Below are 13,925 nucleotides of genomic sequence, written 5' to 3' on the forward strand. Positions count from 1 at the left end.
AAAAAATTTTTCCTTGCCTTATTGAAATATAATAGACAATTAGTTGCTCATATTTACATTGTACAATTCAATGAGCTTTTTTCAATTATAGTTGGCATACAATAATATACCAGTTTCAGTTGCACAACCTAGTAATCAGAGATCCACATAACTTGCAAAGCGGTCACCACACTAAATCTGGTACCCCTCTTCTCCGTTACATATTTATTACATTATCAACCTTCTTCCCCATACACTCTACATCTCCATGTCTATTCTGCAACTATCCATTTGTATCTCTTAATCTCTTTGCCTTTTTTTGTCCCTCCAATCACCCTCCCATCTAGTAGCCCTCAAAGTATTCTCTGTATCTATGAGTTTATTACTGCTTTTGTTGTGATGGTTGTTTAGTTTGTTCTTTAGATTCCACATGTACGTGAAATCATGCAATATTTGTTTTTCTCTATCCAACCCATTTCATTCAGCGCAATACCCTCTAGGTCTACCAAGGCAATATCTTTTACCGTCTCCTTTTTAGTCTCTTTGTGTCTTTTAATCTGAAGTGAGTCTCTTGTAGGCAGCATGTGTAGGGGTCTTGTTTTCTCATGCATTCAGGCACTCTGTGTGGTTGGAGCACTTAATTCTTTTCCATTTGAGGTACTTGTTGATAGGAATGTAGTTATTACCACTCTTTATTCCTGTTTTTGATATATGTTTTTTCTTCTTAAAGAAGTCCCTCCAACATTTCCTATAATACTGGTTTGGTGGTGATGAACTCTTTTAGCTTATTTTTGTCTAAGAAGCTCTTTATCTGTCCTTTGACTCTAATCGATAGCTTTGCCAGATAAAGTATTCTTGGTTATAGATCCCGGGATTTCATCACATCGAATATTTTGTGTCAGGCCCTTCTGTCCTGCATAGTTTCTTTTGAGAAATCAGCTGCCAGTCTTATGGGTGCTCCCTTGTAGGTAACTAATTGCTTTTCTCTTGTTGCTTTTAAGATTCTCTCTTTGTATTTAGACTTTGGCATTTTAATGATGATGTGTCTTGGTGTGGGCCTCTTTGTGTACCTGGTTTTTGGGACTCTCTGAACTTCCGGGGGTTTTATATCTATTTCCTTCACCAGGCTAGAGAAGTTTTCCATCATCATTATTTCTTCAAATAGCTCTTCAATGTCTTGTTTTCCTTCTGGTACCCCTATGACACTAATATTTTTACATTTAATATTGTCCCATAGGGTCCTTAAATTATTATTATAGCCTTGGCTTCTTTTTTCTTGCCATTCTGATTGAGTGTCCTTGGCTTCCCCATCTTCTATATCAGTGGTTCGATCCTCTTCTTTATCCACTATGTTTTTTCCATCTAATACACTCTTCATCTCAGATAATGTGTTCTTCATTTCTGACTGGTTCTCTTTTATAATTTCCATTTCCATTTTTATAATTTTTATCTCTTTGTTAAAGTTCTCACTGAGTTCATCTACTCTTCTCCTAAGTTTATTGAGCATCTTTATAACCAGTGTTTTGAACTCTGCATCTATTAGATTACTTGACTCTATTATTCCTGGATCTCTGTTCTGTTCTCTCATATAGTTTCTGCTTCTTTGTCTTACCATTTCGGCCTTTCTATGTCTGTTTCTATGTACTAAGCAAAGCTCCTAAGTCTCCCGGTCTTATTAGTGTGGTTCTGTGTGGTAGGTGTCCAGTGGCACAGTTCTGAGAGGGGTTCAGCTGCAGGCCAAATTTAGTCCAAGCCTCTACCCCTCCGGGGCGACCTGTTAAGATTCATCAAGCAATCCACAGATGCTGTGCTTAGAGTTGCCTCAAGAAACCACACCAGAAACTGGGGCCAGCTGTCACCAGTGTGAGTCTTGGCACCGCTCAGCAAGGAGCACATGACTCACTTAGGACACACCTGGATGTGGCTTGGGTGGGGCTGCAAGTTGGGGGAGGCGGAGTTTCAGGGAATCCTCTGGGCAGAGCGACCTTTGTTATCCAGTTTGATGGCGTCTCAGCTATGGCAGCGCTGAGTCTGCACTGTGTCCGCACTCTGAGATGGGGTGGGCTCAACAGAGGAACAATGGATACCGCTGGCATTTCTGTCCAGGGGAGACCCTAGCCTTTGGCCCTCAGTCCGACAACTCAGTGTCCCCCTGTAAGCCCCTGTTGCCTTCCACACAGCCAAACCAATGCTGGTGCTCAGAGCGAGCAAGTCTGTCACCAGAAAAGTCCACTCGCAGACACGGCCCCTTTAATAGGCGTCTGCAGCTGCAGTTCCCGCTGCCGCTGCCACAGCCTCTGTCCCACTCTGCTACTTGGGACTAGGCAGCCTCGCATCCTCACCCCGTCCTACCTTCTGCTGTTGCAGGGTGATTTCTTAGTTCTCTCCCTGGTTGTATGGCTTGTTCATCTAGATCCCAGGCAATTTTCCTTGCTATTTGCTCCTCATTTCCTTCACAACTTTGATATGTTTGCAAGAGGGATGAACAGAGCCTCTCTCATCTACGCCATTTTTTTTTTCCTCTCAGTGTTTACTTCTTAAGAACATGGACATTCTTATCTTGCCACAATACAGTTGTCAACTTCAGGAAATTTAACATTGATGCAATGATTTTATCTAATTTATCTACTGCTAATTCTTTGTTTCTTAGATTCAGGATCCAGTCTAGGATCATGCGTTGCATTTACTTGTCGTTTCTCTGTAGACTCCTTCAATCTGAAATGGATCCTCAGCCCTTCTTTAACTTTCAAGATTTTGACATTTTTGAAGAGTTCAGGCCAGTTGTTTTGGTAGAGTGACCCTCAGTTTTGTATGTCAAACACTCCTCACAAGTGGATTCAGGTCATGTGCTCTCGGCAGGAATGCTACAGAAGCGATGCTGTGGCTTTCACCATGCCTGATATCAGGAGGCACGTGTGGCGGGTAACTGATAGCTGGTTAAGGAGGTATCCTTCAGATTTCTCTGCAGTGGGAGATACTTAAGAGCCATGATTTGATGAAAAATTAGGGATAAATCAAAGGGAGGTTATTTAGACCTTTCTGGATGATGGCTCTGAAGTTGCTCTGAAAATGTCATCTTTTTGGGTGAGTCAGCCTGCTGTCTGAGCTTCGAGGCATTTTTGTGGCCCAGAAAGGGCAGCATCAGCAGCCTGCTCTGTGGTGGGGGCTGCAAAAGTCATCAGTGTCCACAAGTCTGATGTGGGGCACCCTGGTGCGCAAAGAGCTGAACTAAATTCTGTGACAGGAGCTGACACCTCTGGGCTGGTTGCTGAGAGTGCCTGTCCCCTGCTTTGGTGATGTGACATTTGTGCAATGTGGGTTTTTTGAGCTTACTCCACTTTCCCATATAAAATGAAGACAATCTTTCTCCTGAGTCAGGGCTGCTGAAATGCCGGGCCACAAATCGTGCATTGCCTGACCCAGAGAAAAACAGGAAATTAGAACATATGCACTTTCCACATATTGGCTAAATTATGAGTTTCTCAATGGTTCCATGTGGCTTGAATAACAGGGTAATTTTCCTTCAGAGAATAAAATATCCAAACTAATTGAGATGTATTTTATTGAATAACATTTTATTTTAGTAAATTATTTCGTATCCAGCACTGTTTTAAGTACTATCACAGATTTACTCATGAATTCATTCCTCACATTTTTGCTGGGTTAGGAAGCATGTGGTGTCAGCAGGCAGATGTTATGCATTTGTCCATCTTTTATAGATATGCTGGGCATACTCTAAACATTAAACAATACCCAGGGCCCTGCCCTACAGAAGCACATGGTCTGTGAGCAATAAACAGAAACATGGAATTATAATGTCATGGAAGGCTGTTAGAAGGGGGCCATGGGCACCACAAAAAGGAAGACCTAATGGCAGGGAACAGTGAGGGTCACACAGAGGTGGTGATACTTAAGCTGAATCTTGAAGGACAGAAAGTATTAACAAAGTGAGGGGGGCACTTTAAACAGAGAGACTTGCAGAGATACAAAGGCGTGGCAACTACAGATGGGCTCGGGGGAGGAGTCGGAAATGGAAATAAAGGTTTGAGTCAGATTGGGGAAGACTGTGTAGCACAGGGGTCCCCAGCCCCTGGGCTGTGGACCGGTACCTGGCCGTGGCCTGCTAGGAGCTGGGCCATACAGCAGGAGATGACTGGCAGTGGAGCTTCATCTGTATTTGGCAGCCGCTCCCCAGCACCCCCATTCCCTCCACCTCAGCTCCATCTCAGATCATCAGTCATTAGATTGTCATAGAAGCACCAGTCCTCAGTGTCAAAAACATTGGGGACTGCTGGACTGTAGTATATGCTACATCAAAGAGTTTGGACTTCGTGTTCTGAGTATCAGGGATGTCTTGATTAGAATCATTTTAGAGCAGGATTTCTCAAACTTAAGGGAAGGTTTTCTGGGAAGGAAGGCCCTCACTCACCTGAGGAAGCTGACTAATATCTACTTATGTAGGTATGGGGGCGTGAAGCCTGGAGCCACCACAACCATGTCACCGCTGGCCACACTGAGGATGGAATACACTGACCCCAGGAAAACAGAACCAGGGGACAGAAAAAGGTGTGGGAAATAAGGCTTCACTGAAGGCATGGAGCCGCTAGGTTGGCCCATGTCTCATAGAGCCCACCTCTGGACTCAACTATGTCCTTTAGTCATTTTTACTGCTTAGTGATTTTTAAGTTTTTATCTTGAAGTAATTTCAGACTTCCAGAAAAGTTACAAGAGTTCAGAGAACTTCCATTTATCATTTATGCAGATTGAACCGGTTTGAACCTTTTTGCCTTATTTGCTGCATGCTTTTCTGACCCAGTTGAGAGCAGGTTATGGACATGAGATCTCCTTATTACTTCTGTATGTGGTTCTTAAGAACAGAGATGTTCTTGTACATTCTTACAGTCCTATTGTGCAAGAGCAGAACTTAATCATTGATAACAATATTTTGATCTAAATCACAGATACCGATTTTTATCAACTTTCCCAATAATGTCCTCTATAGCGTGTTTCTTTCTCCAGTCCAGGACCATGTTGTTTTGGAGGGATTCAGTTCTCTTTAATCGCTTTGAATCTGCAATGATTCTTCAGCCTTTCTCTGACTTTCATGACACTGATATTTTTGCATAATCCAGGCCAGTTCTTTTATAGCATGTCCTTCAAATGGGGTGTATATGATGTTTCTTTATGATTAGATTCAGGTTTTATACCTTCTGTTAGAATACGCTGTAATTGTTGTATTCTTGAGACATCATGTCTGGAAGAACACAGCATCTGTCTACCATCACTGGGGGTATTAATTTTGATCACCCGATCCAGGTGTTCACTTTCTCTGCTGAATGGTTACTATTATTCTCTTGCAATTAATAAGCAATCTGTAAGGAGACATTACTGTTTATTTTTAAGCCATTTTGAATTAGATTTTCTGTTATAACATAAAAGCTCCTCAATGATTCAAGAGCCCATTTATATTGTGGGATTAATTGCTAATTCCATGGAGAAATAAGCAAGGGATTATGACAAGAAAAATAGAAGTGTCTTAAAAGCTTTAATTGTCATCAGATGGGAGCAGAGCTGAACCAAAATGCAGGGGTATCCTGAGAGTACTTATCATTTCCGATATTTCTTATTCTTTAAATTTATCTTGTAAAGGCTAGAAAAAAAAAGATTCTTTATTAATTAAAATTACATCCTCTGTTCGAAATAGAGTTGTCATTAGTTGTACTGAATGCAACATAACATTTTAACTTATTTGCAACAATCTGCAAATAAGTCTTTTCAATTTTTTTTATTACTGTTAACTGGATGGAGTTAGTTACACTCATGAAGGATGGTGGTTACTTACAGGGACATACAAATTTCATTAAAAATCTGTTTTTTTCCCCCCTGGATTTTACATTGGCAAAAATATTTCCATTAATTATAAATTCAGTACCAGTTGAGTAGGATTCCTAAGAGAAGTAGTGAACCAGATTCTGAGGTATGGATGCGAGAACAAGTCATTTATTGGGGGGTGATCTCAGGGGACACCAGAAGGAAAGTGGGGATGGGAGACAGGAAAGGGGAAGCAGCTATTAAAGTGCATTATCGTGTGTGTGTGTGTGTGTGTGTGTGTGTGTGTGTGTGTGTGTGTGTGTGTGAGAGAGAGAGAGAGAGAGAGAGAGAGAGAGAGAGAGAGAGAAAGAGAGAGAGATTATTTCTGATTGCCTGGGTTTGGGTATCCCCAGAAACACTCTAAGGTAAGAATTCAAATACAAATAAGTTAGGGGGAGTAACGGAACTACTGGTAGAAGATGTGGTAGTGAGGAAGAAAGGCAGCCAAAAAGGATGTGTTATCAAGCCAGCCCTCACTGGGGAGACTTAAGCCTAATCTCACTGGGGACTCCTAGGAGAGCACACACCTCAAAGCTGCCCCACCTGAGAGATGAAGGAGCTGAGTCAAAGTGAAGCAGAGAACTGTTACTCCTAAGTTACAGTGTGCAGTGCATGATGTGGCTTCAGAATCTTACTTGCCTGGTACTGCCAGCGTAGGCCACTTTCCACTCGCTGGTCTAGGTTTGGCAGTGTCGCCAGGAGCGACAGCATGCAAATGTCACATGTGAAAGTACCCAACAAGGACAGATAGGTGCTAGTCAGGAATGTTCTTTATCTCCCTATTTGTGGGATCTCTATTTCTGGAGGGGGCAAAGCCAGTCTACACACATACATCACTGCTGAGATCGGAATATTGGGTTAGAAACAGATCATAAAGGGGCCCTGAATACCCAACCAGAGAATATAGGTATTAAATTCTTAGAAATGGGTTGTGAGCAGGGCAGCAGAATGCTGGGAAAAGACCATTATTTGGTGTGGCCTACAGGATAGAATGGAACCGACACAGGCCATGGGGACACACGGACATTAGGGAACTGCTGAAACCATTAGGGCTGCAGCGTTCCAAGGCTTGAGTGGATGTGGAGAATGGGAAGAAAGATGAGAGATATTTGGACCAGAAGACTGCAGAACTTGGAGTGATTGATGTGCAGAGGGCTGAAGCCCCTCCCTGTGAGGTTTCAAGTCTGGTGTTGTCATTAACAGAGGGGAATAAGGACTTCAGAGGAACGGAATGTTAAGTGGAAAGTCAGCACTTAGAGAAAGAAACCAAAAATGAGTCCTTTTTTTGTACTTTTTTGTAGACAGATATTTCTGAGTTCAGAAAAGGAGGTAGGAAAGGAGCAAGAGGATGCCACGAACACTGGATTTTGTTGTTGTTGTTAATTGGAACCAGGCAAGATAAATAATTGCAATCCAAAAACAATGCACAAGCCTGCCAACTGAATGATTTGACTTCTGTCTACTTTTTTTATATACCTCAATGAAATAATAAAAGGATAGAAAATAATCAGAAACAAGGAGGAGCAGGAAGGAAAATGAAATACTCAAGGCCTAATTGAGAACAGGGTCTATGGAGAAAACCTTGGTAAAAATAGATGCTTCGGGCTGTAGGGGAACCTCACGTTTGTAAACAGAGGTGCCAGATAGCCTGTGATGCCATAACAGGCAGGTAAATGAGGCTATATAAATAAAAGCCTTTTCTAAGTCAAAACACCATATGCCAACTAGGTCATTGTCCCTAGAGTAGTAGAGCATTAGCTCTCTTATATCCAGAACCCCCTCAACGCCAAATTTGGGTTAGGCCAATGGGGACTGTGAGAAGGTTGGTTTGGACCAGTACCAAAGCAGACATAACTGTCTTTGTTAGCTTAACAAGAGCACTTTCAGTCTTCTGGAGAACTAGAGGGTAATGTCTTCAGGAAGATAAAAGCATTAACCTCTAATCTTCTTCTTTGCTAGAGATCCATTTTAGCCACCCAGAGAGTAAGACTGTGTTTTACTGAGATAATCAGCTTGAGGAGATTTACAGGCACGTTATCTGTTTTTCTGTTTCTGCAGTACCTTGAAGTCAATAGCAGCTGATTGTAGAGGGTCGTAAAATATTCCCAGATCCAAAGCAAGTGTGCATATGGTGCTTGATTTCACACACAGGGCTATCGTATTTTTCAGTGCTTACTAGGTGTGTTTTGACTTCCAACATGAGGATGCTGGGAGAGGAGAGGCAGCTGGTTTAGGATTAAGACAAGATTGGGGAAGGAGGTCTAAGATGGTGGATCCATAGTGAAGGGGCTGTAGTGTTTTAGAGTAGCCAAGGAGAGGAGGCAGAGGAAGGAGCAGAGTAGCTGGGGTGCTTTTAAAAGGAGAGCATGACCTCTTAAATTGGAACTAAGAGCTAGAGAGAAATTAGGATGCTTTTGGGCTCTTGAATCCAAACCCATCTGTTTTCTCTAAGTACTGCGCGAGTGTAACCAGGGCCTCTGGTGACGACTGAACCTTACATTTCTACAAACCAAGATTGGGTGAGGGTGAGAAAGGAACAAAAGCAGTAGTGGAAGCTGTATCCATTCTCTCATGGGCCCTAAGATGATCCAACCTGCCCACCAAGTAGTGCCCTAAGACCTGCGCAAGATGGCCCGCTGCCCTGGCTATGCACTTGGTCTCACTTCAGCCTCACCCCTGCCCATGGAAGGAGAAGTCAAGGGTTGTACCAACCTGGAGTGCACATTCCCTGCCCCCTCTTAGTTCTATGCACACACCTTAGGATCCTTCCCCATATGTCCAAGCCTGTTTGCATTGCCTACACAGGCTGGAAGGTTTGGGAGGGAATGCAAGATGGACAGTACCTGGACAGGAAGGCTGGGGTGGCCACAGAGTTGTTGGAGAGACGAGAAGAGTGACAAGCTGTGGGGCAGGTTCGAGATCATCCCATGTCCCCATGTTCAGCACAGAACAATGAAGAATCTGTTTTCAGATTCTTCATTTTAAAATTTAAAATTTTTAAATTGAAATTGGGCCTTCCAAGTTGATATAAGGGTACATTTGTCATGGTAGGAGAATAGAACATACTTTAGTTAACAGTTTACAGTCTTGACTTAAAACATTAAAAAATTCAGACATAAAGTCTATGAGCCTCCGTTTGTCCTCTTGCCCCAGTCTTTGAAAATATTAGTAGTGTCCACCCAGCATCCCCTTGGGATGCAGGAGAGCCCAGACAAGGTCAGTGGCCCCCTATATCCACTGTTCACTCAAACCATCCATCCAGAGGCCCATTGATCCTGTGTCCTTTGCTCTTCTTTTTCCAGAAGTCTGATCTCAAGGCTATCATTATGACCTGAAACAGTTTCCCTCAGAAGTGAGTTTGTACTCACCTTCTTGCAGTAGAAGAGGGGTGAAGCTACTGCCTCTTCTCCCCCTTCACCTCTATACTAACCATGCCTTCCCCATCTGGACTCCCTGCCATAAGTGTGGTCAGACACCTGCCCCAGAAAATAGGATGAGAGCAGACCATCGGGAGGAAAACCCTAAGCTTCAAAGAGAATATACAGAGCCTCGAAGAAACCGTTTGATAGATATAGCCTTGCAAAACTGAGTCATATGGAACTGGATTTGTGAAATACCCCAATCATATGTACTTATCTCCCCCAACAAAAGACATGAATGCCATTTGTCAGTCAAGAGAGACTTTTAAACGTATCTGAACTTCTGAGGCACAATTTCAGACAAAAAAACAACTTTTAGGTGATGGCAACAGATATCACTGAAAGCTTCCTTGAGTTACGTGGGTTTCTATGACTCTTGTAGACACATAAAGTATTAAATTATTTTGGAGAACAACTGCTTCTTTCTTTATGCAGCTACCTTGATAATTTCTGGATTCTGGCTGCAAGATGGTATAATACATGTTATTAGGGCATTTACCATGCATAGAAGCTAACATGGTGTTTTGTTATTTTGATGGTGTGCTCCCGCTGACTCTCCCACATGGAATCTGCAGGCTTAGAAGGAGGACATTCTTCAGAGGAGGCCTAGCTATTCTCCAATGCACCTCTTAAGGGCAGGGATGGGAATTTTAAGGCTAAATTCTCATAACACAGATGCAAGTATATGCCCAAACACACAGAGAAGTCCATTTGCTTGGCCAATTATATTTCATTGGGAGTTTTGCATCTCTTCTGATAAATTTTTTGTTTTGTGGTCTTTAATGAAAATGTGTTGGCTTGGACACACACTTGGAAACCTCTAGAATTCTGATTTGTGCAAAAATGAAAAAGCTGAGAAACACGACTGGCTGAGGACTTGCAGAGAACAAAGTGGGTCTATATATTACATAGAGAGGAAAGGCTTTCAGACCACAGGTTCTGTAGGAAAAGTCCTACAGACAAAATAATGTGGACTCCCTTACCTAATATCTTTGTGTTTCAAAGTGGTGTAGAAAATGTTTTTTCCTGGCATATTATATGGATCAACGGCATGGTATATATGTTCCTGCCATTTGATCTTACCTTGTCATTCTTGAATCTCTGGTTCTTCCAGTCATCTTACGTTTTGAGGAAGCCATTCCTTAAAAACTGTTCCTTTCAACCTAGACATCTTCTCTGTAAAATCTCATTTATCCAATAAACACTTATTTATCCAATAAACATTTACTGAGCACATGTGTGCCAGGCATTATGTAAGGTATTGGAAATACCACTCTGAATAAGGCTGATTGGGTCCCCAATGTCTGCTTGGCTAATGGAAGATCTCTTCAGTTTCTAAAGAAATGGAACCTACTAAGTCTAATTTACAGGCTGAACATACAGCTTTCTTCAAGTTTTCCTAATGGCACCATCTAACTTGGGTAAGATGATAGCCAGAGTATTTCATGTCTTACTAGGGATAAATAATGTGGTTTCATGGATAAAGCATTGGTTTCAGTCTAGAGATCCAGTTTCTTCTGCTATCTTTTATTACTTCAATGTATGAAGAATCAAATAAAACAACCTCTTCAGAGACCTTGTGCTTTAGAATGGATGAATGAAATGCAATGGTGAACTGAAGTTCTTCCTGCTCACTAGAGCCGGTTGTTAAATTTTCATGAATTTTGCAAGCCTCTTGATGTCAACTTGGTAGCTTGGAATTGGCCATGATTGGAGTATTTGCACCACAAAATAGACAAATACTAAAACTTGGGTACTTTTATTTCCCAGAAAGCCAGTCGTTAAACATTTTTCAGCATATGACTGTTTAAAGGGGAACGTAAACATCCTAATGGTGAAGTGGAAAGTTTGAAAAGACAACAACATATCCAGGAGGAAAATGAAGGAAAAAGTAACAAATTACTATATGAAATTCCAGGCAACATATGCCCTAGGGGGCTAGTTTATTATATAGGGAATAATGTCCCTCTTTTTTTCCTTCATGGAGGAGGTAGTTAGGACATTTTAACCTAGAACATTTTTATTTCATTTGTTGCGGTAAGAACACGTAACACAAGATCCACCCTCTTGAACAGGACATTTTTATGTAGCCATGTGGACTTTGTGACATAGGCTGTTAATAAACCAAACAAAAAAAATTAGAAGAATAAAAAGTATCGAGATTAGAATCATAATAGTCTATTACTGGGTAATAAAGTATCCCTACAGTCTCTAATTAAAATTCACTACATACATAGACCCTTTAACTTTCATGGCCAGAGTGCCTTGGAAAAGAAAGCTATGAACTCAAGTGCTCCCGAGGAAGACCTGGAGTCTGTGGCTTTCTGTCCATGGTGTCCTTTGGGTTAAGAGCCAATGTGGCTTATGAAGCTTCTTCATTGTATGCATGAAGTCACTGCACACCTGTGCAGGGTGTTTGACCACTTACCACATGGAGCTTTCAAGTGAGGAGGTTTGAAAAGACACACACTTTTGAAGTGCCAAAGAAGAATTATGGGGGGCAGCTGCCCCGCCTTCCCTTCTCAGTCCTGTTCCTGGTAGGCAGAGTGCACCAACCCTAAGGCCTACGCCACCCTCAGGAGAAGCTGTCTCTCAAGGGAGCAATAGGAAAGTGTGTAGGGATATGGAAGAGGGATCCACCTCTTTACCAAGGGTAAAATGATGGCATTAGGTGAGAGATAAGAGAGGCAGTTTCCCATCCAAGAACAGGAGGAATTTCTAGATAGCAGAGCTGCCCACCTGTTGCCCATGGCAGTACACATGGCCCTTGGCGGAAGTGTCTACACCTTAGTATGTGGTCACCGGCAGAGCTTCTGCAATGTGGAAAAGGCAAGAGCCTCTGAGAGATCAGTTTTCCAAGGAAGGCAGGATGGACCTCCACCAGAATTAGTCCCGTTTATAGGCCGGTTGTGTGAGTGGCAGAAATGCAGTTTCACTCTGGAGCATCTTGCTTTAAAAAAAAAATTTTACTATCCTTGGTTATGCTTGGGAAAATTGAGGTGTTGAGCATTGAGCATTGTCCCTAGTTCTATTTGAAAACACAGTTATTGAGTGAGGGGACTGGGAATATAATTCTTTGCTTCTGATTTCTTCTCACAAATTAGTTTCTCTTTTAAATGAATAGTTTTCATGATTATTTATTTTGTTTTGTTTTTTAAAGTATGACTATTGAGTGAGGGAATATCAACGCTGGATACTGACACAAGATGCTTAAAGGAGGAAAAAATTCAAAAATTCACGTAACTTGAATTGTCAAGCCAGAGTCTGGAATAGAGTTTTTCTGGCCAACTTGTAAAAGCTATGGTAATACAAAGATAATTATGGAAATATTCAGAAACCTACCCTGGATCCAGACACAGAGCCACTCCACTTGCCTCTACCTCTCTTCAAAGACAAAAAGCTTTTAGAAAGAGAGAAGACCTGCCATTTCTCAGGATTGGCCTTGACCTGACAGGTCCCCAGGGGTGAGTCATTTTCTCCTACCTTAGTCAATTTGGCTATAAAGTAATTATAATAACGAGATCTTGTTTACTAAGAACTGAAGTTCACTTTGCCTCACTAGAAGAAGAAAAAAGAAGGTAGTGATGAGAAATCTTTTGTGGCAACTCACAGCAGCTTGGAGATGAGAATCCATGACTTGAATAAGCTACATTTCTTTTAAATTGAACTTAAGAGTGGTAGATGCCAATGTGTTACTGCTGCTTCTCTTGTGGGTTTGCACCGGTGATTTCAGGTAAACAAAATAGGAAGGGTATAGTTTGACTACATCGATCAAGGGTGAATAGAGGGAGAGGGGAGGGAAAGAAGGGAAAGAGAAGAGGGGAGGAGGGTGATACACTCCAGACCTTCTATCTTGCCAAGATCTGGCGTGTGGCCGGGTACAGCAAAAGCTGGAAGAGTGCCAGTGACTCGACCCAGCTCCACTGATCAGTGAACTGGAAATTGGGCACTCTGTGTGCCTGTCCTTAGTGGCTCTCTGTGTAATGGGCTGGAAAGCCAGCTTTGAACGATCTTGCTCAGCGGCAGTCACGGCAGCCTGGAGTCCGGCCGGATGACTCAGGGAGTCCCGTATGCTGAAATTTCAGGATAGACCTTTACCTCAGCAGTTGCTTTTTGAGCTACATGGAAAGCCACAGCTAGGTCTAAAGTGACAGACCCTGGTGTTTCTGGAGAGTGAGGAATAATCACTTCCTGCCTTTGTCCTTTAGCGACTAGAGCAACCAGCTTCGTTTACATTCCTTCAGTGGTGTTATTGAAGAGGCTTGGCAGCTTCAAAATGTTTGCAGTGTCCTTTAGTCCCATTAGGATTTTTTTTTTTTTTTTTTTTTTTTGCTAGCTTTTAGCTTGCATCTGGGAAGATCCACTGGATGTGCTGGGCTGATTTTTCAAGAATCTATTTTACCCTTCAGGGAAACCAGGAAAGGAGCAAGCTTCCACTGTCTAGCTCTGGAGAAATTTTACAGCCTCTCAAACTACGGTATTTTTTTGTTTGTTTCTTAGTTCAGCCTGTTACCGGGGTGGTTTTGGGATGAAACTGCTGGTTTAACTCCTGTTTGGAGGGGTGGTAACCATGAATGCGAAGAAGTAATCATTTTAAATTCTATTAAATTTCTGCCTATATTGAGCCAAGGTGTTAGAGGTTATGGTTTGGGAAGG

The 13,925-nt window shown here is 42.2% G+C and overlaps 1 protein-coding gene across 16 annotated transcripts in view; it reads left to right on the top strand.

Annotated features, from left to right (window-relative positions):
* The window catches only part of LOC105299145 (ras and Rab interactor 2), a 192,655-nt gene that overhangs the window by 93,205 nt on the left and 85,525 nt on the right, over positions 1-13,925 (top strand). For 6 of the 16 annotated variants that reach the window (XM_023537687.1, XM_023537674.1, XM_023537669.1 and 3 more), the window contains 2 exons: positions 12,430-12,733; positions 13,606-13,746. The exons of 3 other annotated variants lie outside the window; for them this stretch is intronic. In XM_023537687.1, the coding sequence (XP_023393455.1) occupies positions 13,637-13,746 (110 nt within the window). In that variant the 5' untranslated portion in view covers positions 12,430-12,733; positions 13,606-13,636. The remainder of the gene's footprint in view (positions 1-12,429; positions 12,734-13,605; positions 13,747-13,925) is intronic. 7 more of the 16 variants (XM_023537712.1, XM_023537717.1, XM_023537692.1 and 4 more) reach the window with 3 other exon arrangements.

This window comes from Pteropus vampyrus, unplaced genomic scaffold (assembly GCF_000151845.1).
Source record: "Pteropus vampyrus isolate Shadow unplaced genomic scaffold, Pvam_2.0 Scaffold7, whole genome shotgun sequence".
NCBI classification, from domain to species: Eukaryota; Metazoa; Chordata; class Mammalia; order Chiroptera; family Pteropodidae; genus Pteropus; species Pteropus vampyrus.